The sequence below is a fragment of the Eretmochelys imbricata genome, chromosome 16, assembly GCF_965152235.1.
Source record: "Eretmochelys imbricata isolate rEreImb1 chromosome 16, rEreImb1.hap1, whole genome shotgun sequence".
Taxonomy (NCBI): Eukaryota; Metazoa; Chordata; order Testudines; family Cheloniidae; genus Eretmochelys; species Eretmochelys imbricata.
In genome coordinates, this window is record NC_135587.1 from 2,088,928 (window position 1) to 2,113,652 (window position 24,725).

General features: G+C 43.6%; 1 protein-coding gene across 6 annotated transcripts in view; it reads left to right on the forward strand.

The window, feature by feature from the left end:
* The window catches only part of FKBP15 (FKBP prolyl isomerase family member 15), an 88,188-nt gene that overhangs the window by 2,419 nt on the left and 61,044 nt on the right, over positions 1-24,725 (forward strand). For 2 of the 6 annotated variants that reach the window (XM_077835522.1, XM_077835528.1), the window contains exons 2-5: positions 7,477-7,589; positions 20,634-20,724; positions 21,374-21,443; positions 23,403-23,477. In XM_077835522.1, the coding sequence (XP_077691648.1) occupies positions 7,477-7,589; positions 20,634-20,724; positions 21,374-21,443; positions 23,403-23,477 (349 nt within the window). The remainder of the gene's footprint in view (positions 1-7,476; positions 7,590-20,633; positions 20,725-21,373; positions 21,444-23,402; positions 23,478-24,725) is intronic. The other 4 variants (XM_077835523.1, XM_077835526.1, XM_077835524.1 and 1 more) reach the window with 3 other exon arrangements.

The following is a 24,725-nucleotide window of genomic DNA, read 5'->3' on the forward strand; positions in this document are numbered from 1 at the left end:
CCAACCCAGGTAGTCAGACTTCCACTAACTCTGCTCCAGCTAGTTCACTAAAAATAGCAGTGTGGGCGGTGGAGCACAGGTGGCAGCTTGGGCTAGCTACCTGAGCTCAGCTGGTGGGGTGGGATGCGCTTGGACTTACATGGCTAGCCTGAGCCATTGCCCATGCCATAATATCCACTGCACTATTTTTACTACACTAGCTCGAGAAGAGCTAGCGCAAGTCTGTCTGCCTGGTCTGGAGGCATGTTCCCAACTGCAGTGTAGTCACACCCTCAGTTTCTCAGTGCCTCCATTCCCATTCTGTCCAATGGGGATAATAACACTCTCCTATCTCACAGGCGTGGGTGCATGTAAGGATAATGCACTAAAAGACTGAGGTGCTCAGTTACTACAGAGATGGGGGCGGGGAGGCACATAAGTACGATAGATACGTGCTCGATTGAGAAGGAAATATCCATCTATCATGATATCTGGTCTTTGGTTTGGCAGTTCCAGTGCTGCTCACTGGCTCCCAATGGAAAAAGGACTAGTACTAGATCCCTCAAAAGCAAATAATTCACTTTCATTTAGGGTATCTATCTTTTCCCTGTAGCAACCCTTACATGCAGAGGTGGATCTGCGGTGCTCGCAGTTTTGTCACAGAAAAACCTGGTTTGTTAGGGCAGGTCTACGCTATGGGGTTAAGTTGACCTAAGTTATGTAATGCCAGCTACGTGAATAATGTAGCTGGAGTTGCCATAGCATGGGTTGACTTATAGCGGTTTCTGCACTGCGCTGGGTCGACTGGAGAAACTCTCCTGTCAACTTACCTTATGCTTCTCCTTCAGAGTCAATAGGAGAACAATCGGTGGTCAATTTAGAGGGTCTAAGACCCACTAAATTGGTCCCCAGTGGATCAATCGCAGTAAGTGTAGACAAGCCCTTATATTAGAAGACCTGCTGCTGCTTCCTTATTTTCAAAAGGAAGTGGAGTCAGGCGCGTGTGATGGTCTTGTGATGAGGTTAATTGTGTTTGCAGACAAAGTTGACTTGTGATCCCTCTAAGCATCTCTTCCATTTTTAGTTTTTTTAGATTAAAAAAAAAAAAAAAGCTGAACACTAATCCCCTTTTTCCACAAACTCCTCAAGTACAAATAGCAATCAGATGTTTGAAATGGTCTACTTAGACAGTCACGTGCTTTCAGAAAATCACTGCTGTGGAAAAAAAATGCTGTTTAGAATCAGTTTCTACTGCTGCTGTTCCTGTGGGGAAATATGCTGAGGTGCTACATTTCACAGAGAGCTGCAATAAAGCTTGGTCTCGCCCCACAATTTGTAATAGTGTTAGAAAAACACTGTACAGAAAATGACCTTTCAGAGCATACCATCAGGAACATGGAGCCTGGAATATCTTTGGCAGGAAATCTGAGTTTGTTTCCATAGAGGTAGTTTGATTTTATAGACATTCTCTTGATGGTAGCTGACACCTCACAATCTGTACCTAAAACTGAACCTCATCATACCACACTTTCAGTTTCAATTCAGAACAAGACTTTTGAGTTTCTGATCTCATAATGAACTAATAACTCTTTTTTTTTCTACTATCCATTTAATATGGAAGTTCACTAAAATAAAGGAAGTCTAGCAATGTTTTCTCTCTAAAATGCAGTATGAAATAAAGTTACAGTGTAAGCTAAATCTTCTTGACTTTAGTAATAGACTCAAGTTCTCAATCTGTTTAGCTTAATAAATAGAAGGTTGGTTGCAGTCTGTTCCCCACACAGACACTTATAAATATTTGATAATGAGCTCTTTAATACAGCAGACAAAGTTATAAAGATACAGTGGCGGGAAGTAGAAACTAGACACATTCAAACTGGAAACCAGGTGTCAGTTTTTAAATCAAGATTGGATGCTTTTCTAGAAGATATACTCTGTTTCAAAATTATTTTGGGGGAACTTCTCTGGCCTATGCTACCCAGGTCAGATTAGATTATCAGGATGGTTCCTTCTGCCTTTAGAATCAAAGAATATGAATTTGATAAAAAAGAAAAGAATTGAATGCGACTTTTAGGGCAGGAGCTGTGTCGAAGAATTTGTTAAAATTCTAATCTTATTGCTAGATGATACTTGCGCAGGAAAAAATACCTTTTTGAGTTTTCTCTGATGTAAAAAGTTATCAAGGCTGTAAATTTTATAGTTTGCTGGCCTATGTTTCTTAAACTGTGCATCACAATACCAAAGTACACATTAAAAATACAAAGAGAAAAGGAGTACTTGTGGCACCTTAGAGACTAACAAATTTATTTGAGCATAAGCTTTCGTGAGCTACAGCTCACTTCATTGCATCCGATGAAGTGAGCTGTAGCTCACGAAAGCTTATGCTCAAATAAATTGGTTAGTTTCTAAGGTGCCACAAGTACTCCTTTTCCTTTTGCGAACACAGACTAACATGGCTGCTGCTCTGAAACCTGTCATTAAAAATACATTAAATCCTGAAGTTTCCTTGCTTTGATAGGTTTTTTTTTTTTTTTCCCAAGGAGCAGGAAACAGACTTAAAGCATGTAGGGCTTTTATTCATACAATTGAGATGTTGGATGTTAAACTTTAAATGAAATGTGCTGGAGGGGGGAAGCATTTCAAGCCTAGACCACAGCAGCCTTGTCGAAGAGAAGTAGTAGTGAAACTGACTGGAGTAGTTCAATTGTGAAACTTCAAAGTAAACCTCTAGTATGAAAGATGAAAAGTAAATTAGATCCACACTCTTGCACCCTTAGTTCCCGAAGGTGGTGGTAATGCAGTCAAGAAAAAACAAGATTTTTAAAGAGGTATTTCTTGCATACCAGTTTTGTTTGGAAATAGGTTTACATTAACATCTGAAAATGAGTTTGTCTTCAAAGACTGAAAGCAGCTATGTGTTAAATTCTTGCTATATAGTAATAAGTGTGCTCTTACAATTTTTTAGGGATGAACAATAATAATAATAGGGGTTGATCACATTACATCATACTAATATTTACTTAACCATAACAATAAAATCATATCCATTCAATAGTAAGCACTCTTTAACCATTAGCCAGTGAATTCATAGAATCATAGGATGCAGAGTCCTGCACTTAAGAAGGAAGAATCCCATGCACCGCTACAGGCTGGGCAACGATGGACTAAGCAGCAGTTCTGCAGAAAAGGATCTGGAGAGTACAGTGGACGAGAAGCTGGATATGAGTCAGCAGTGTGCCCTTGTTGCCAAGAAGGCCAACGGCATATTGGGCTGTATTAGTAGGAGCATTGCCAACAGATCAAGGGAAGTGATTATTCCCCTCTATCCGGCACTGGTGAGGCCACACCTGGAGTATAGCATCCAGTTTTGGTCCCTGCCACTACAGAAGGGATGTGGACAAATTGGAGAGAGAGTCCAGCAGAAGGCAACGACAATGATTAAGGGGCTGGGGCGCATGACCTATGAGGAGAGGCTGAGGGAACTGGGGTTATTTAGTCTGCAGAACACGTAAGTGAGGAGGATTTGATAGCAGCCTTCAACTATGTGAAGTGGGGGTTCCAAAAAGGATGGAGCTAGGCTGTTCTCAGTGATGTCCGAACAAGAAGTAATGGTTTCAAGTTGCAGTGGGGGAGGTCTAGGTTGGATATGAGGAAAAACTATTTCACTAGGAGTGTGGTGAAGCACTGGAATGGGCTCCCTAGGGAGGTGATGGAATCTCCATCCTTAGAGGTTTTTAAGGCCCGGCTTGACAAAAGCCCTGGCTGGGATGATTTAATAGGTGTTGGCCCTGCTTTGAGCGGGGGATTGGACTAGATGACCTCCTGAGGTCTCTTCCAACCCTAATATTGTACGATTCTGTGATTCATTCTGATTCTCTTTATCTAGTAGCATTGTATATCAATGATGAGGTAGAATGTAAAGAAATAAGAAGCGATGGAATGGATAAGACAGAGTCCGTCTGGGCAAAAATCACATTGGGGAAGAAAACTACTAGAGCCTCCCCTGTGATAGTGCTTGGGGTGTGCTATAGACCACCTGGATCTAATTTGGATATGGATAGAGCCCTCTTTAATGGATTTTAATGAAGTAAATACTAATGGAAACTGTTTCAGCGTAACAGCCATGTTAGTCTGTATTCGCAAAAAGAAAAGAAGTACTTGTGGCACCTTAGAGACTAACCAATTTATTTGAGCATAAGCTTTTGTGAGCTACAGCTCACTTCATCGGATGCAAATAGAAACTGTGTGATCATGGGAGACTGTAACTTCCCAGGTATAGACTGGAGGACGAGTGCTAGTAATAATAATAGGGCTCAGATTTTCCTAGATGCGATAGCTGATGGATTCCTTCATCAAGTAGTTGCTGAACCGACTAGAGGGGATGCCATTTTAGATTTGGTTTTGGTGAGTAGTGAGGACCTCATAGAAGAAATGGTTGTAGGGGACAATCTTGGTTCAAGTGATCATGAGCTAATTCAGTTCAAACTGAACGGAAGGACAAACAAAAATAAATCTGACTAGGGTTTTTGATTTCAAAAGGGCTGACTTTCAAAAATTAAGGAAATTAGTTAGGGAAGTGGATTGGACTGAAGAACTTATGGATCTAAAGGCAGAGGAGGCCTGGGATTACTTTAAGTCAAAGCTGCAGAAGCTATGGGAAGCCTGCATCCCAAGAAAGGGGAAAATATTCATAAGTAGGAGTTGTAGACCAAGCTGGATGAGCAAGCATCTCAGAGAGGTGATTAAGAAAAAGGAGAAAGCATACAGGCAGTGGAAGATGGGAGGGATCAGCAAGGAAAGCTACCTTCTCGAGGTCAGAACATGTAGGGATAAAGTGAGACAGGGTAAAAGTCAAGTAGAGTTGGACCTTGCAAAGGAAATTAAAACCAATAGTAAAAGGTTCTATAGCCATATAAATAAGAAGAAAACAAAGAAAGAAGTGGGACCGCTAAACACTGAGGATGGAGTGGAGGTTAAGAATAATCTAGGCATGGCCCAATATCTAAACAAATACTTTGCCTCGGTCTTTAATAAGGCCAATGAGGATCTTGGGGATAATGATAGCATGACAAATGGAAATGAGGATATGGAGGTAGATATTACCATATCTGAGGTAGAAGCAAAACTCGAACAGCTTAATGGGACTAAATCGGGGGGCCCAGATAACCTTCATCCAAGAATATTAAAGGAATTGGCACATGAATCTGTAAACTCAGGGGTTGTACCATATGATTGGAGAATTGCTAACACCGTTCCTATTTTTAAGAAAGGGGGAAAAAAGTGATCCAGGTAGCTACAGGCCTGTTAGTTTGACATCTGTAGTATGCTAGGTCTTGGAAAAAATTTTGAAGGAGAAAGTAATTAAGGACATTTTGAGGTCAGTGGTAAGTGGGACAAACTACAACATGGTTTTACAAAAGGTAGATTGTGCCAAACCAACCTGATCTCCTTCTTTGAGAAAGTAACAGATTATTTAGACAAAGGAAATGCAGTGGATCTAATTTACCTAGATTTCAGTAAGGCATTTGATACTGTGCCATATGAGGAATTATCAGTTAAATTGGAAAAGATGGGGATCAATATGAAAATTGAAAGGTGGATAAGGAATTGGTTAACAGGGAGACTACAGCGGGTCATACTGAAAGGTGAACTGTCAGGCTGGAGGGAGGTTACCAGTGGAGTTCCTCAGGGATCGGTTTTGGGACCAATCTTATTTAATCTTTTTATTACTGACCTCGACACAAAAAGTGGGAGTGTGCTAATAAAGTTTGCAGATGATACGAAGCTGGGAGGTATTGCCAATTTAGAGACCGGGATATCGTATAGGAAGATCTGGATGACCTTGTAAACTGGAGTAATAGTAATAGGATGAAATTTAATAGTGAGAAGTGTAAGGTCATGCATTTAGGGATTAATAACAAGAATTTCAGTTATAAGCTGGGGACGCATCACTTGTAAGTAACAAAGGAGGAGAAGGACCTCGGAGTATTGGTTGATCACAGGATGACTATGAGCTGCCAATGTGATATGGCCATGAAAAAAGCTAATGCAGTCTTGGGATGTATCAGGTGGTGTATTTCCAGTAGAGATAAGGGGTTTTAGTACCGTTATACAAGGCACTGGTGAGACCTCACCTGGAATATTGTGTGCAGTTCTGGTCTCCCATGTTTAAGAAGGATGAATTCAAACTGGAACAGGTACAGAGAAGGGCTACTAGGATGACCCGAGGAATGGAAAACCTGTCTTATGAAAGGAGACTCAAGGAGCTTGGCTTGTTTAGCCTAACCAAAAGAAGGTTGAGGGGAGATATGATTGGTCTCTATAAATATATCAGAGGGATAAATACCAGAGAGGGAGAGGAATTATTTAAGCTCAGCACCAATGTGGTCACAAGAACAAATGGATATAAACTGGCCATCAGGAAGTTTCGACTTGAAATTAGACGAAGGTTTCTAACCATCAGAGAAGTTAAGTTTTGGAATAGCTTTCCAAGGGAAGAAGTGGGGACAAAAGACATATCTGGCTTCAAGACAAAGCTTAAGTTTATGGAGGAGATGGTATGATGGGATAACATGATTTTGGCAATTAATTGATCTTTAAATATTAATGGTAAATAGGCCCAATGGCCTGTGATGGGATGTTAGATGGGGTGGGATCTGAGTTACTACAGAGAATTCTTTCCTGGGTATCTGGCTGGTGAATCTTGCCTATATGCTCAGGGTTCAGCTGATTACCATATTTGGGGTCCGGAAGGAATTTTCCTCCAGGGCAGATTGGCAGAGGCCCTGGAGGTTTTTTGCCTTCCTCTGTAGCATGGGGCACAGATCACTTGCTGGAGGATTCTCTGCTCCTTGAAGTCTTTAAACCATGATCTGAGGACTTCAGTAGCTCAGACGTAGGTGAGAGGTTTATAACAGGAGTGGGTGGGTGAGATTCTGTGGCCTGCATTGTGCAGGAGGTCAGATCATAGTGGTCCCTTCTGACCTTAATATCTATGAATCTAGCTTGCTACTGTTTGGGTTAGAGCACTCAAAGGAAATGCTCTTAATTTCTTCTCTGCTTTTTTAAAAAACTTGTGTTTAAAAAGTGCCTTACATCCTTAACTCCTGTATCTCCATTGTCTATAAATGTGTACAGTTGGGGTCCCTGGGGTATACCAGTGTGCATCCTTGCTAATATGGAGCAATTCAGTTTTGTTGTTCTCTCAATCTTGAGTGTGTATTAGGTTTGGGGAAGCATAATAAAATGGACGTTCTCTCTAATCCCCCACTACAAATAGTTAAAATGATTTTGTGCATCTAAAACTCCAGCTTTTTCCAAATTTAGTAGTCGATTAGTCAGTACTAAGCTATTTTATTTCAATCCAACTGCAGGTCTCTAAAACAGCAAGTGACACTTTATATCTTGGTACAATTTAAAGTTAGCAACTTCCCCGTTCTTTAAAAAATAAGGAAAGAACTGTCCTGTAAACAAAATGAATTATTTCTTTTCTCTTAGCAGCACCAGATTGGCCTCTCTCTTTGGATTGGATCAGACAGTGTCAGTCCATGGAAATGAATTCTTCCAATATACAGCACCAAAACAGCCTAAAAAAGGCCAACCAGCGGCAAGTAAGTAACTGGTGTGATGAATGTGTGAATTTTAGCAATTTTTATTATTCTGATACATGCCTCAGTTTCCCTCTGGGCTTTGCAGCACTATGCACTGAGTGTGAAGAGAAGGGATGGGACAGAGTGTTAACAAACTGAACAAAGTCTACACATGTGACCAGAAAATCTAGACTATGCAATGGAAACCCCAGTATCCGGAACATTCACACTTCACAACCAACACCTCAGAGGAAGGAGATTCACCATCTTAGGCCTTGTCTATACTACGAAATTAGGTCAAATTTATAGAAGTTGGTTTTGTAGAAAGCGTTTTTATACAGTCGATTGTGTGTGTTCCCACACAAATGCTCTAAGTGCCTGTAGTCAGCAGAGTGTGTCCACAGTACCGAGGCAACCGTCGACTTCCGGAACATTGCACTGTGGGTAACTATCCCACAGTTCCCGTAGTCTCCGCCGCCCATTTGAATTCTGGGTAGAAATCCCAGTGCCTGATGGGTCTAAAACATTGTCGTGGGAGGTTCTGGATACATATCGTCAGGCCCCTGTTCCCTCCCTCCCTCCCTCCGTGAAAGCAAGGGCAGACAATCATCTTGAGCCTTTTTTCCTGAGTTACCTGTGCAGATGCCATACCCCAGCAAGCATGGAGCCCGCTCAGCTAACCATCACTGTATGTCTCCTGGGTGCTGGCAGACGTGGTACTGCATTGCTACACAGCAGCAATTTATTGCCTTTTGGCAGCAGACAGTGCAGTATGACTGGTAGCCATCGTCCACGTAGTCCAGGGTGTTCTTTTAACTGACCTCGATAAGGTCAGGGGTGCCTGGGCAAACATGGGAGTGACTCAGCCAGGTTATTTCCCTTTTAAGTTTCGTCTCATGGCGATTCAGTCCTACCGGCAATGCACTGTCTTTTAATCTACAGCCAGCAGACGACGATGACCAGCAGTCATACTGCACCGTCTTCTGCTGAGCACCCAGGAGATGGCTAGCAGTCGTACTGCACAGTCTGCTGCCAGCAAGATGTATAAAGATAGATGAAGTGGGTCAAAACAAGAAATAGACCAGATTTGTTTTGTATTCATTTTCTCCTCCCTCCCTCCGTGAAATCAATGGCCTGCTAAACCCAGTTTTGAGTTTTATCCTTGAGGGGCCCATTCTGTTTCTCCCAAAGTCACCCCCCTTGTTGATTTTAATTCCCTGTAAGCCAACCCTGTAAGCCATGTTGTCAGTCGCCCCTCCCTCCATCAGAGCAACAGCAAACAATCATTTTGCACCCTTTTCCCTGGATTGCCCGAGCAGGAGCAGATGCCATAGCACAGCAAGCATGGAGCCCGTTCAGCTCACCGCAGCAGTTATGACCATTGTAAACACCTCATGCATTATCGTGCAGTGTGTGCAGAACCAGCACCTGAAAAACCAGGCGAGGAGGCGACGGCAGCACGTTGATGAGGACATGAACACACTTTTCTCTAAAACCACGTTCCCCCGCAATTTGGAGATCATGGTGTTAATGGGGCAGGCTCATGCTGTGGAACGCTGATTCTGGGCCCGGGAAACAAGCACAGCGTGGTGGGACCACATAGTGTTGCAGGTCTGGGATGATTCCTAGGGGCTCCGAAACTTTTGCATGCGTAAGGGTACTTTCATGGAACTTTGTGACTTGCTTTCCCTGGCCCTGAAGCGCAAGAATACCAAGATGAGAGCAGCCCTCACAGTTCACAAGCGAGTGGCAATATCCCTGTAGAAGCTTGCAATGCCGGACAGCTACCAGTCAGTTGGTAATCAATTTGGAGTGGCAAATCTACTGTGGGGGTTGCTGTGATGCAAGTAGCCAACGCAATCATTGAGCTGCTGCTATCAAAGGTAGTAACTCTGGGAAATGTGCAGGTCATAGTGGATGGCTTTGCTGCAATGGGATTCCCTAACTGTGGTGGGGCTATAGACGGAATGCATGTCCCTATCTTGGGACCAAACCATCAGGGCAGCCAGTACATAAACTGCAAGGGGTACCTTTCAATGGTGCTGCAAGCACTGGTGGATCACAAGGGACGTTTCACCAACATCAACGTGGGATGGCTGGGAAAGGTTCATGAAGCTCGCGTCTGCAGGAACTCTGGTCTGTTTAAACGGCTGCAGGAAGGGATTTACTTCCCAGACCAGAAAATAACTGTTGGGGATGTTGAAATGCCTATAATTATCCTTGGGGACCCAGCCTACCCCTTAATGCCCTGGCTCATGAAGCCGTACACAGACACCCTGGACAGTAGTCAGGAGCTGCTCAACTATAGGCTGAGCAAGTGCAGAATGGTGGTAGAATGTGCATTTGGACATTTAAAGGGTAGCTGGCGCAGTTTACTGACTCTCTCAGACCTCACCGAACCCAATATTCCCATTGTTATTGCTGCTTGCTGTGTGCTCCACAATCTCTGAGAGTAAGGGGGAAGACGTTTGTGGCGGGGTGGGAGGTTGAGGCAAATCGCCTGGCTGCTGAATACGCACAGCCAGACACCAGGGCGGTTAGAAGAGCACAGCAGGAAGTGGTGCGCATCAGAGAAGTTTTGAAAACCAGTTTCATGACTGGCCAGGGTACTGTGTGACACTTCTGTTTGTTTCTCCTTGATGAAAACCCACCCCCTTGATTGCCTCTAAATTCCCTGTAAGCCACCCGCTCTCCCCCCTTCGATCACAGCTTGCTTGCAAAGGAAATAAAGTCACTATCGTTTAAAAAACCTGTATTCTTTATTAATTGATTATAAAAATAGGGAGATAACTCACAAGGTAGCCTGGGTGGGGTGTGGGAGGAGGGTAGGAGGGAAGGAAAATCCTCCCCGTGTGGCTAACTGCGGGGAGGATTTCTTTTCAGCCACAGGCAAACAGGCACCTCCAGGAGAGCTTCACGGAGATGTCCCTGGAGGATTTCTGCTCCATCCCCAGACGTGTTAACAGACTTTTCCAGTAGCAGTACTGGTCACGAATGCATCCCAAGTCCTCAAGGCTACTTAATCATTAAACGCTTGCTTTTATAACATGTATTATATTTAAAAAGGTACACTCACCAGAGGTCCCTTCTCCAGCTTGGTTGGGTTGGGAGGGTATTTCAGTCAGGGTGATAAAAAGATCCTGGCTGTTGGAGAGAATGGTGTGCTCTCCTCAAGCTCCTCCTCCTCATCTTCCCCATCCACAAAATCCTCAGGCATGGTGGAGAGTGTCCCATCATGGACGGGGTGGGGTAGCGGTGGCGGCCTCCCCTAGAATTGCATGCAGTTCAGCGTGGAAGCGGTATGTCTGGGGCTCTGTCCCGGAGCGTCCGTTTGATTCTTTGGTTTTCTGGTACGCTTGTCTGAGCTCCTTAACTTTCACACGGCACTGTGTTGCGTCCCTGATGTAGCCTCTGTCCCTCATGGCCTGGGAGATTTTTTGAAATGTTTTGGCATTTCGTCTTTTGGAATGTAGTTCTGATAGCACGGATTCCTCTCCCCATACAGCGATCAGATTCAGTACTTCCCGTTAGGTCCATGCTGGAGCTCTTTTTCGATTCTGGGACTGCATGGTCACCTGTGCTGATGAGCTCGCCTGGCCAAACAGGAAATGAGATTCAAAAGTTCCCGGGGCTTTTCCTGTACACCTAGCCAGTCCATCCGAGTTCAGAGCGCTGTCCAGAGCGGTCACAATGGTGCACTGTGGGATAGCTCCCAGAGGCCAATACCTTTGAATTGCGTCCACACTAACCCTAATTCGAAATGGCGATGTCGATTTCAGCGCTAATCCCCTCACTGGGGAGGAGTACAGAAATCTGTTTTAAGAGCCCTTTATGTTGAAAAAATGGCTTCGTTGTGTGGACGGGTGCAGGGTTTATTCGGATTTAACACTGCTAAATCCTACATAAACTGGTAGTGTAGATCGGGCCTAACTCTGCTCTCAGGGAAGCAGAGCAAAGGCCCTGAGCTGGAGACATTGATGTTAGGTGGCTGTGGTAAGAGCTAAACTCACAGACACAGGGCTCTCGTGGGGTTAAGACAAAAGAACAGAGACAGAAGGGAAGCAGAGACTTTTTTCTGCAGCAACATGGCTCAAGAGTGCCCTAGAATTTGCTGTGTCTTAACCTTTGCTTCTCTATGTAGACCTAAGGACTTTCAGATTCCGTATGCCAGGTGACTAACAAATTATTACATTGTTTTGAAAAGGCTGCCTGATGTCGCTGCTGAGAAAAGGTACAGAACAAGTCTCCTACAGTTGTCTGTCTTGCCTGCAGGGAGCCCCTAAGAGGGATTGCAAGCACCCAAAGACCCAGTTTTGGAGCTGTGGAGGCCATGGGCCTGCCCCTCTGGAACTGTGTGGAACCCTGGAGTCTGGCACACTAAAGGGGTCCCTCCCAAGGGATTGGTTACAGGCTGGGGCATAGATCAGATCCTATGAACACATGATAACTGGGTACACACATGAATAGCAAACCCTCTAGGCATGTGTGCTGCTAGCTAGAAAAGAGAACTAAGGCCAAGACTAACAGCCAACTAACTCAGTAGCTGTCTTTTAATAAATAACATACAGCAGTAGGCCTTTTGTATTTTTAAGGTGCCTTGGAATTTGCCACAGGCTCTTGCAACAAAATAGTGCTCAGGAGTATAAGCTCTCACTTAAAGTTTCCAGTCTGCAAGGTGCTGAAGAGAGTATTGAAAATATTAACTAAATGTAAATAACTTTAAAAATCCAAGGTTGTCTCATAGTTTCAAGCTGTCTCCAGACTCAATCTGACAACTCTGAACTGCCCCAATTGTCTCAATGGGCTGGTAACTATGAAACTTAGGGCATGTCTACACTTACCTCAGGAGTGATCAATCCATTGGGGGTCAATTTATCACGTCTAGTTGAAGACGCAATAAATCAACCGCCGAGCACTCTCCCGTCATCTCCGGTACTCCACCAGAGCAAGAAGTGTCGACGGGAGTGTCAGCAGTCGACCTACCGCAGTGAAGACACTGCAGTAAGTAGATCTAAGTACATCGACTTCAGCTATGTTATTCATGTAGCTGAAGTTGCGTAATTTAGTTCAATTCCCTCCCCCCTCCCCCCCAAGTGTAGACCAGGCCTAAGATGGCAATTTAAATTTCAATATTAACTCTTTCACTGCTGAGCAGTTCACCAGAAAGATCCGGCTAAGGCTTGAATCTTGAAATGCCAGACTGTTTTCTCAGTTACCGAAAGTACCAACTACCAAAACTTGAGCACCTTCTCCTGACAACTTTGCACGGTTCTAAATTGTCAATGCAAACATCTGCTTGCTGCAGATTGAGGCTTAGGCCAGAGATCAGTCTCTTCATGCTGCCTAATACCAATAATTGCTGCTGGGAGCTGATATATAATGAGCTGATTCAGGATGGCCCAGATCTGTGTTTCAATGGCTCTTTGCAGCCCTCTAACTTTGTCAAATTCTCCATTATAGACTCTTAAGGCATCTATAATTCTGCTTAGCTTGCTGTTGGGAAATCCTCTTCTTGGACCAGATAGTAAATGAGGATAGCTTTGTTTCCATTAGTTTATTTGTATTGGTTGGCTAGCTCCTAGTAAAAACATAGGCTGTTTTGAGGCATTAAAAGTGCCTGAAATAGCCAAATTATTAAAGGTGCATGTATTTTACTCTGCGTGTGTGTTTGCACTGAGCATGCTGAAGGTCATGTTTGTTCTTCTGACTAGGCTGAGTATTAAATGCTCTGCTCTTTGGGGTCCAGAAAACCCTCTCTTGTTATATTTCAATACCTGCCTGGTCCGTTGAATCATGTAGAGCATCAGGGTGTGCATGCACAGCGAGTTCGTGTCCTGCCCACCAGAAATATGAGGTTCTAATTCCCTCATCACAGCGCAGCAAGCCTTTTTTTTTTTTAAAGGTGCATGTTCTTGTTTTACATCACTTACCTTTTGGTCCCATTAAAAATTGGTATACGAAGGGCCAGATATTTAAACGTATCTAACTGCTACTGACTTCAGTGGGAGTTAAGCACTGATGGTTGGGCCTACAAATTTATTCTAACTGTGAGTTTAATTGTAAAAAGTAGTTCATAAGATGTCACAATAATCTGCAAGAACAAATGTTGATGGGAAAAGTTGTGAAAGGGAGGCTGAATTAGTCCAAACAAAAAGTTCTCCTGTGTTAAGATCATGCTAGGTAGGGAGACAAGAAAAGTGTGGACCATAAATTAGTGAACTGAAATTGGTGTGTTGGAAACTAGGCTCAACTGGTGGATAAAATGATGAAAGGACGGGCTATTCTGCCCATCACTTCCTTTCTGGTTCCATAAAGAGACTTTGGGGAGGAAAAAATGGCTACTGCAGCAAGCTTCACCTTCTTGGCTGCCATACTGATCCTGAAAGTTGTCTTGACTAGACTGGGCCAAAAGAGCGAGGGAGCCAGATGGCATTGAGACCTCCACTGGCTGAAATCCAAAACCCCCCTGGGATGTGACACTCCCCTTGCCCACCACCTTCCCCTCTTATTTCTTGTCTTTCCTATCCCTCTAATTTTTTCTTCTGTTTAATGAGTCTGGTTTAGCCAACTAAGATTGTATATTTTGTGACACTGCTGTTAGCTTGTGACCAGAGAGGCAATGAAAGGCAGTGCTTTAAATAGCCCAATGCTGGTACAAGTTTATCAAGTCTCTGAGTAGCTCATCAGATCATGTGATTGACCTGTACGGTAACTCCTCACTTAAAGTGGTCCCAGTTAATGTTGTTTCGATGTTACGTTGCTGATCAATTGGAGAACATGCTCGTTGAAAGTTGCGCAATGGTCTCTTATAACGTCCTTTGGCAACCGCCTGCTTTGTCCACTGCTTGCAGGAAAAGCAGCCTGTTGGAGCTAGCTGGTTGGGGTTTGGAACCAGGGTGGACCGGCAGCCCCCCATCAGCTCCCCACTCCCCTAAGTTTCATGTGCGGCAGCCACCCAGCAGGCTATCAATTGCCAGCAGTTCAGCTGTCCGTCCGTCCCCCGCACTGCTATGTGCTGCTCCTGCCCTCTGCCTTGGAGCTGCTCCCCGGATCCTTCTGCTTGCTGTGCGGGGCAGGAAGAGGGGAGCTAATGTCTGGGTGTCCCCCTCCCCCCTGCTCCTGCACCCCACTTACCCTATCTCTGTAGAGCAGGGAGGGACACAACAGGGCTCAGGACGGAGGGAGCTTCCTGGCAGCAACTTCTGTCTCAATTTGCTGATCTACTTAAAAAGGCAGTGTACTTAGAGTGGGGTCAGCATACTTAAAGGGGCAATGCGCATCTCCCTCTTTCTTTTACACTTACACACGTTTTCTGTCTCTGTCTGCCATGCTGTCTCCCCTCCTTCCATTCGTGTTGCCTTGTAGATTGTGAGGCTATATTAACAACAAGAAAAGGAGTACTTGTGGCACCTTAGAGACTAACCAATTTATTTGAGCATAAGCTTTCATGAGCTACAGCTCACTTCATCAGATGCATACTGTGGAAAGTGTAGAAGATCTTTTTATACACACAAAGCATGAAAAAATACCTCCCCCCCACCCCACTCTCCTGCTGGTAATTGCTTATCTAAAGTGATCACTCTCCTTACAATGTGTATGATAATCAAGTTGGGCCATTTCCAGCACAAATCCAGGGTTTAACAAGAACGTCTGAGGAGGGGCGGGGGTAGGAAAAAACAAGGGGAAATAAGTTACCTTGCATAATGACTTAGCCACTCCCAGTCTCTATTCAAGCCTAAGTTAATTGTATCCAATTTGCAAATGAATTCCAATTCAGCAGTCTCTCGCTGGAGTCTGGATTTGAAGTTTTTTTGTTGTAATATCGCAACTTTCATGTCTGTAATCGCGTGACCAGAGAGATTGAAGTGTTCTCCGACTGGTTTATGAATGTTATAATTCTTGACATCTGATTTGTGTCCATTTATTCTTTTACATAGAGACTGTCCAGTTTGACCAATGTACATGGCAGAGGGGCATTGCTGGCACATGATGGCATATATCACATTGGTGGATGTGCAGGTGAACAAGCCTCTGATAGTGTGGCTGATGTTATTAGGCCCTGTGATGGTGTCCCCTGAATAGATATGTGGGCACAGTTGGCAACGGGCTTTGTTGCAAGGATAGGTTCCTGGGTTAGTGGTTCTGTTGTGTGGTATGTGGTTGCTGATGAGTATTTGCTTCAGGTTGGGGGGCTGTCTTAGGCAAGGACTGGCCTGTCTCCCAAGATTTGTGAGAGTGTTGGGTCATCCTTCAGGATAGGTTGTAGATCCTTAATAATGCGTTGGAGGGGTTTTAGTTGGGGGCTGAAGGTGACGGCTAGTGGCGTTCTGTTATTTTCTTTGTTAGGCCTGTCCTGTAGTAGGTGACTTCTGGGAACTCTTCTGGCTCTATCAATCTGTTTCTTCACTTCCGCAGGTGGGTATTGTAGTTGTAAGAATGCTTGATAGAGATCTTGTAGGTGTTTGTCTCTGTCTGAGGGGTTGGAGCAAATGCGGTTGTATCGCAGAGCTTGGCTGTAGACGATGGATCGTGTGGTGTGGTCAGGGTGAAAGCTGGAGGCATGTAGGTAGGAATAGCGGTCAGTAGGTTTCTGGTATAGGGTGGTGTTTATGTGACCTTCGTTTATTAACACTGTAGTGTCCAGGAAGTGGATCTCTTGTGTGGACTGGACCAGGCTGAGGTTGATGATTAGGAGGCTGGAACACATGACTTATGAGGAGAGGCTGAGGGAATTGGGATTGTTTAGTCTGCAGAAGAGAATAATGAGGGGGGATTTGATAGCTGCTTTCAACTACCTGAGAGGTGGTTCCAGAGAGGATGGTTCTAGACTATTCTCAGTGGTAGAAGAGGACAGGACAAGGAGTAATGGTCTCAAGTTGCAGTGGGGGAGGTTTAGGTTGGATATTAGGAAAATTTTTTTCACTAGGAGGGTGGTGAAACACTGGAATGCGTTACCTAGGGAGGTGGTAGAATCTCCTTCCTTAAAAGTTTTTAAGGTGAGGCTTGACAAAGCCCTGGCTGGGATGATTTAATTGGGGATTGGTCCTGGTTTGAGCAGGGGGTTGGACTAGATGACCTCCTGAGGTCCCTTCCAACCCGGATATTCTATGATTCTATGATGGTGGGATGGAAATTGTTGAAATCATGGTGGAATTCCTCAAGGGCTTCTTTTCCATGGGTCCAGATGATGAAGATGTCATCAATATAGCGCAAGTAGAGTAGGGGCGTTAGGGGACGAGAGCTGAGGAAGCGTTGTTCTAAGTCAGCCATAAAAATGTTAGCATACTGTGGGGCCATGCGGGTACCCATAGCAGTGCCGCTGATTTGAAGGTATACATTGTCCCCAAATGTAAAATAGTTATGGGTAAGGACAAAGTCACAAAGATCAGCCACCGGGTTAGCCGTGACATTATCAGGGATAGTGTTCTTGATGGCTTGTAGTCCATCTTTGTGTGGAATGTTGGTGGTGTTGGATGTTGTTAAAACCTGTATTTGTGCTGGAAATGGCCCAACTTGATTATCATACACATTGTAAGGAGAGTGATCACTTTAGATAAGCTATTACCAGCAGGAGAGTGGTGGGGGGAGGGTATTTTTTCATGCTTTGTGTGTATAAAAAGATCTTCTACACTTTCCACAGTATGCATCTGATGAAGTGAGCTGTAGCTCATGAAAGCTTATGCTCAAATAAATTGGTTAGTCTCTAAGGTGCCACAAGTACTCCTTTTCTTTTTGCGAATACAGACTAACACGGCTGTTACTCTGAAACCTGTCATATTAACAACAGTTGATTAACCCTTGAGGACTCAGCTGATTGCTAGTTTATCATTTAGCAGTAAGGCATTCCCTGGGAAATATCCCACCTTCTGACTTCACCACCTCAACCAAGCTTCACAGTCATCATCGCTGTGTACCAGTATTAAATTGTTTGTTTAAAACTTACACACACACAGAGTGTGTGTGTGTATGTGTGATATATATATATGTGTCTTTTGTCTGGTGAAAAACATTTCCCTGGAACCTAATCCCCCCCATTTATATTAATTTTTATGGGGAAATAGGATTCGCTTAACATTGTTTCGCTTAAAGTCGCATTTTTCAGGAACATAACTACCCACATAACCTCACCAGAGATAGAAGCTGCATTTTCTCTCTTGCTGTTCTTTTTCTCTCCCCTCCTGTGTGTGGTTTTCTTTCTAGGAAACAGAATTGACCTTCAGAACAACAGCTCCAGTCCATCTCAACTAACTTCTCTTTTCCTCCAAAGGACAGTCATTCCATCTTTAATACCACCTAACAGTCTGTCAGACAAGCGTGTTTCCCTTTAGCTGGAGAGAGATTTTGGAAGGAAAAGGGAACAAGGGATGTTGTTAAAATGAAAGCCTTACTTAGTACTTTTCAAATGCTTCAACTTTTTCCTTTTCTGTATCTTTAATAAAAAGTTAAAAGGATTTTAATTGTTTGCCATGGTACTAAGCAGGCTGAGATCTCTGTAAACCAAACCTCGAACCTTGTTTAACGTTGGACTGTGATTGCCTTATGTTAACACCTTTAGCCCATGTGTATTCTATCTCAATTAATACAACACCTAAATAACTTCAAGAATGTTTTGTGTTAAGTCCCTTCAAGTAACAAAACTTGCCTGACCTGATGTACTGTAACTAGCATCCATAATTCCTTCAATATATTGTTCCTTCTACAGTACATGTAAGATGGCAGTGAAGTATTAGCCATCAATATTCATTTTATGATGCACAATGCTTGTATAATTTTCAGTGTGTGTGTGCTGGCAAGCAGTTTTTCAAATTATACAGTACATTACAGTCTGTACTTCACTGTACAGTATGAATAGTAAAACAGCTGCTCGGGGTGTGTAAAAATGCAAAGTAAAGGTTTGGTTGCTGCTGTTGTGACCGATCACTGTTGTAATTGGAACAGACCATAGACCTGTTGAGAGGTCAGTAAGCACGTTTTCCCTTTTTATCAATACATAGCATTTCTATAGTATTTCACCCAAAGCTCTTCACAAAACGTGAACAAATTTTAGCTTTATCTTACAGCTGAGTAAGTGAGAGTTCAGCATAGAACAGGGTCCCTTGTCTTGGGGCTTGTCTGTATGGAGACTTAGTGCATGGTAAGTAACGGTATGTATCGAGAGCGCCTCAGCCTGCTGCACATAATGTGATCGTGTAGACCCTGCTGTTGCGCACTAGAATTTCCCTTTTTGCACTTTGACCTATTACGCTGTTAAACAGCAGTAGGTCAACATGCAGTAGAAACTCCTAGTGCACAGTAGTAGGGTCCACACGGACACTTAGTGCACAGCAGGCTGGTTTACTGTAGATTTACACCCTGGTTTGCTGCACACAAAGTCTGCTTACAGACAAGCCCCAAGCAAGGAACCCTGTTCTATTCTAAACTCTAGGTAAACTAAGGATTGAACTTCAGCCTTGGTAGTTTCCTTTGCTTGTTTGGGAAATGGAGACCCTTAATACTGTTGCACAGTGACCTTTTGGTTAGATTATCTATTACCTGGGTAAAATCATAATGATAGCTATCCCAATAATTCTGTCAGTTGCTGTCCCCTCTGACTCTCCATTTGTTATTTGCTGCAGCAACAGCTTTGCAACAACTCTAGTTGCACTAGTGGCAGTTGATGGGCAAAGAACAGCTCTCTGACTCCTGTTTCTCTTCTGAATTTGGTTCTTTGCATTGGTAAGGGCTAGTTCTAGGTAAATACAAAAATGGATTCACCATCTGGCCCTGTGGATGAGGGGAAAGCAGTGGACGTGTTATTCCTTGACTTTAGCAAAGCTTTTATACGGTCTCCCACAGTATTCTTGCCAGCAACTTAAAGTAGTATGGGCTGGATGAATGGACGATAAGGTGGATAGAAAGCTGGCTAGACTGTCAGGCTCAACGGCTAGTGATCAATGGCTCCATGTCTAGTTGGCAGCCAGTATCAAGCAGAATGCCCCAAGGGTTGGTCCTGGGGCTGGTTTTGTTCAATATCTTCATTAATGAACTGGAGGATGGCGTGGATTGCACCCTCAGCAAGTTTGTAGATGACACTAAACTGGGAGGAGTGGTAGATACGCTGGAGGGTAGGGATAGGATACAGAGGGACATAGGCAAATTAAAGGATTGGGCCAAAAGAAATCTGATGAGGTTCAACAAGGACAAGTGCAGAATCCTGCACTTAGGAGGGAAGAATCCCATGCACTGCTACAGACTAGGGACCGAGTGGCTTGGCAGGAGTTCTGTAGAAAAGGTCCTGGGGTTACGGTGGATGAGAAGCTGGATATGAGTCAACAGTGTGCCCTTGTTGCCAAGAAGGCTAACAGTATAAGTAGGAGCATGATCATTCCCCTCTGTTCAACATTGGTGAGGCCTCATCTGGAGCATTGTGTCCAGTTTTGGGCCCCACACTACAAGAAGGATGTAGAAAAATTGGGAAGAGTCCAGCGGAGGATAACAAAAATTATTAGGAGGTGGAGCACATGATTTATGAGGACAGGCTGAGGGAACCAGGATTATTTAGTTTGCAAAAGAGAAGAATGAGGGGGGATTTGATAGCTGCTTTCAACTACCTGCGGGGGGGGTTGCAAAGAGGATGGCTCTAGACTGTTCTCAGTGGTAGCAGATGGCAGAACAAGGAGTAATGGTCTCAAGTTGCAGTGGGGGAGGTTTAGGTTGGATTTTAGGAAAACCATTTTCACTAGGAGGGTGGTGAAGCACTGGAATGCGTTACCTAGGGAGGTGGTGGAATTTCCTTCCTTTGAGGTCAGACTTGACAAAGCCCTGGCTGGGATGATTTAGTTGGGGATTGGTCCTGGTTTGAGCAGGGGATTGGACTAGATGACCTCTTGAGGTCTCTTCCAGCCTTGATAGTCTATGATCTGGGTCAGTCTACATGCACCTTGCTATTAGTTTGATAATCTGTCTACAGTAGACAAATTAATGCAATCTTAAACTTAACACTATTGTATTTTGAAGCATGTTGGTCAATTCCAATTGTGAAGAAAGTTCCACTGCTGTCCTTTCTCTCTCTGGTTTATTCTTCAGCAGGCCAGCCAACCCAGAAGATGCCTACAACCACGGCGGCTTCAGCAGCCCCATCGGTATTTGTCGCCACAGCAGTTCATGCCTTTCGATAGTAAGTACCATAGTGGGCCGAGCTGAGAGTTCCTGCGCTGGCTTTTCATTGCTAGAGACCTGGACTCCAATTTTCAGGTTTTGTCGCAAGAGGAAAATATTTTGGGGCGAGGAAAGGGATTTTTATGTCTGTGTCCCCACTGCACAAATGCCACGTGATTTGGTACAATTCTTGGGTCAAAAAAGCCTATGAATGGAACATCTGTGTTCTGCAGGTTAGGAGTACATGGTCCATTGCCAGATGTCTGGGAAGCCCAGGACTTAAGCAGTGAGGGGTGTTACATGTTTTGATTGAGGGACAGTAATTGCACTGTTTGTGACTAACTCTGTCAGATGCTCTTTATCAATGCTAAATTCACACCTTTGAAAACCAGAGTGGGGAGCCTAGTACTAAAACTATACATTGTCGGTCTGTGTTCTGCTGTGGAAAGATCACTCAAGTTTAAAAAACACCAAGATTTAAGTTCCCTATGACTTGTTTTGGGGCAAGCGAAAAAAATTGAGTTCTACTGAGTTAAGGAGACGTCAGTCTGACATAGAATCCTATAGGAAGTGGTCCTTGGATACCAAGGTGAAAAGCTCCTCATAAACAGCAAAGAAATGTGAAGAGGGAATGGATTTGCAGCTGACTATGTTACTTTGCCTTTTAGCACAAATGGGCAGTATGTGAAGCAAGGCAAGTATGGAGCAGCTGTGGTGGGGAACCATGCTACCAAAGAAGTGAGTGAAGCTGCATTTCTCTTTAACATACTCCTAACCTAAAAGCGCATCTTTTGCAAAACTGAATTGCTTCTCATTTTTCATGTTCTCATTTTTAGCACCATTCCTGTTTGGTAATTTCCAGCCCTGTTAGGTTTCTTGTAGCTCAGGTGCTGAGCCACCAGCTACTTTTGCAGCTGCACCTGTTCTCTGAGCAGTCAGCAAGGCTACTGTAAATAGATTTTCCCACCTGAGATGGAAACGCATTAAACAAGGCGGAATGTCTATCCGTTGCAGTCTTTTTATGCAAAAGCTATTTTGGTATTCGTTCGGATGCTTTCAAACTGTGAACCTGATCTCAGATCCATTAGCAAATACATATGCATATCCCTTATAATTGAGTTCATGTAAACAAATTGATATGAATTATGCTCTTTGACCTTTTTATACAAAAAAAATCAGCTATACGAGTGGAGCTGCATTCAAGAACTATCTGCCACTCTGAGTGTAGAACAAAGGAGTATTTAGCAAGCTATATTAAAAGAAATAACCTAAATCCAATCTGCCCTTGGTCTGGTGCTGCCTCTTACCCTGCACCCTGCTAGTTCCAGCTTCCCTTCTTCTGTTGTCTCCCTAAATGGGTGGGTTGGTCCGTTGAATGGTTCTTAAAGTAAACTGACTTTTGAGACCTTTGGGTTGTTTGTTTGTTTTTGTTTGTTTGTTTTTTAAACCTCCTCCCCCAAAAAATTCTCGGCTGAACAGGGAAGTGGAGGGCTGGCTAGGCATGAAAGGGAGGTGTTTATACTACCTTTTAAGGCTCTCTCAAATCGTGCCTTCATAAAGGAATTTGTGTGCACAAGTGTGCAACTGCATGCTTTGCCTGCAATATTAACACACTTGTTAACCTTTGTTTGACTATTGTTCAGTAAACCAGTGATGTGTATACTTAATATTGCTAGAGAGCCACTAGCCTTTGCTACCTGATCCATCAGAGAATTGAGGAGATCTTTTCATCTTTCAATGAACAAAAAAAGCCTGGGAAATTGTCAGACTGTTGATGCAAAACTATGGCTGCGTGGTTAATTCTCAAAAGTCAAGAAATCTAAAAGTTATAGTTGAACACCCATCCTTTACCATATCCCTTGCATATAGGTAGTCTTATGTGCTGAAGGGTTCATATGTTCTAAGGTCAGATGGAATTATTGTGGTCATCTAGTCCAGGTGTAGACAATGGGCAGACCACGGGCCAAATCTGGACCACCACGCTCTTTTGAAAGGACCCAAAAATCTTATTTTGTTGTTTTCTCTGGAGTCTGGACCTTGACTGTACCTTGACCAAGAAATTTGGCTCTTGACAAAAAATAATTGATTACCCCGATCTAGTCTGACTTCTGAAGGTGAAATCACTTGCCTATGGTCACCCAGCAGGTCAGTGATAGGGTTGGGAATAGAACCCAGGTCTCCTGAATTCCAGTCCAGTGCTCTATCTATTAGGCTGCACAACATCTAGAGGAGACTGTGACCTAAACACAGCTCCTCTAGACAGCTCAGCCACCCTTACTGTGCTAACACCCTTGTGTTAGGCAGCACAGTAGGAGGAAGCAGGATACAGAACAAGAATCAAAGCTGATTTGGTATAGTCAAAGCCAGGTGCGTCAGCAAATGAATATTTAAGAGCTGTGAGGTGAGTCTCCAGGCCAAGTAAGTGTGTATGGAAAAGTGTTGAAACTATATGCACATTCTGCACGTGCTGTAATACAGAAGTGCATAGATTCATGCTGAGTACAGTACAACCTGCTATTTACATTTCAGCAGTTAAACTTCATTGCTTTGAATGCACCTACTGCTGGTGCATTTGGCAATCACAGTAGCATTAGGGCCGTAGTTTATCTCTCATAGTGCACACCAGAATTTCACAGACGGGAGGTTTAATTTTTGTTTTTGTTTTTCCCCTCCTCCCTCCCTCCTTGTGGAATCCAGTATAAGATCCTCCTTTATATCAATCAACAGCAGCAGGTCACGGTTGCCAGGATCCATCCAGGGTTTGTGCTCACGGTAAGACTGCATTCGGAAATCTTTTTTTGGTAGTCATATGTGTTTGTCTTCACTTAAGCCTGGTCTAGGCTACAAATTTACATTTGTATAACTATGTAGTTCAGGGGTGTGAAAAAAACCCAGTGTACGCAGTGCTATGTCAACAGGCAGGCTTCTCCTATCAACCTAGCTACCGCCTCTTGGGGAGGTGGATTAACTGTGCCGCTGCAATGTTTTAAGCGTACACCTGCCCTTAAGCTTCTGGTACACTGTACTCTGTACAGCAGTTAGGAGTTATCGCCTTCCCTCTCCTGAAATGTTGTCCTAGGTCTCTCTTGGCTATAGATTGTAAAGTCTTTGAGACAAGGCATGTGACTGAGGCCTGGCCTACACTAAAGGGAAAAGTCAATCTAAGTACACAATTTGAGTTATGTGACTAGTGTAACTCAAATCGACGTAGCTTAGATCTACTTACCGCGGGGTCCACACTACGCAACATCAACAGGAGACACTCTTCCATCGACTCCCCTTACTCTTCTCGATCAGATAGAGTACAGGAGTCAACGGGAGAGTGATTGTAGACAAGCCCTCATTCATATTTTGTAAAGTGCACCATGAATTCAAAATGTTGTATAACTATTCTTTCTCCTCCTATCATAAATTGCACAAGGAATTCTTTCAACAGTAGATCTCCCAGCAGTATACAGTAGAGATAAGCCTCATTTTACAGAACAAATTACATTGCTTTGCTTTTCTTGTACACTTGCAATGGGATCAAAGAAACCCAAATTCACATATGTCCTAGACTTTACTTAAATGATTATGGGAATGGAAACAAACGCCCTGTTTGATGAAGAGACGGCAAGAAAATGTCTAAGCTCTGTGTGAAATCTGACCAAATCTTTCTCTTTCAGTAAGAATTTGCTAGGTTTTTGCAAGCCTTTCTGAAAGTTTCCATTTAACTTTTTCTCCAATTTCAGAGAGAACCAGAGTCCTGAATAGGTTAAAAATAGCTATGAGTAACAAGCAGCAGGAAAGATGTCAAGCCACCTCCATCCCCTTATTTGATTTCAGAATAATTCCTCTTTCCCTTTAGCTCCATAATCCATTTTCAGCAAGTTTGTGTTTTAAAGCAATTTCAATCCATGGGTAGAATCAGGTGTTTATAAACAAACATGGAGCCAGATCAGTGATCTTACTAAAATGTTTTGCCAGTGCTGACGGCATGGGATCTCAATAAAAAATTCTAAACTGTCCTGTTTTAATATT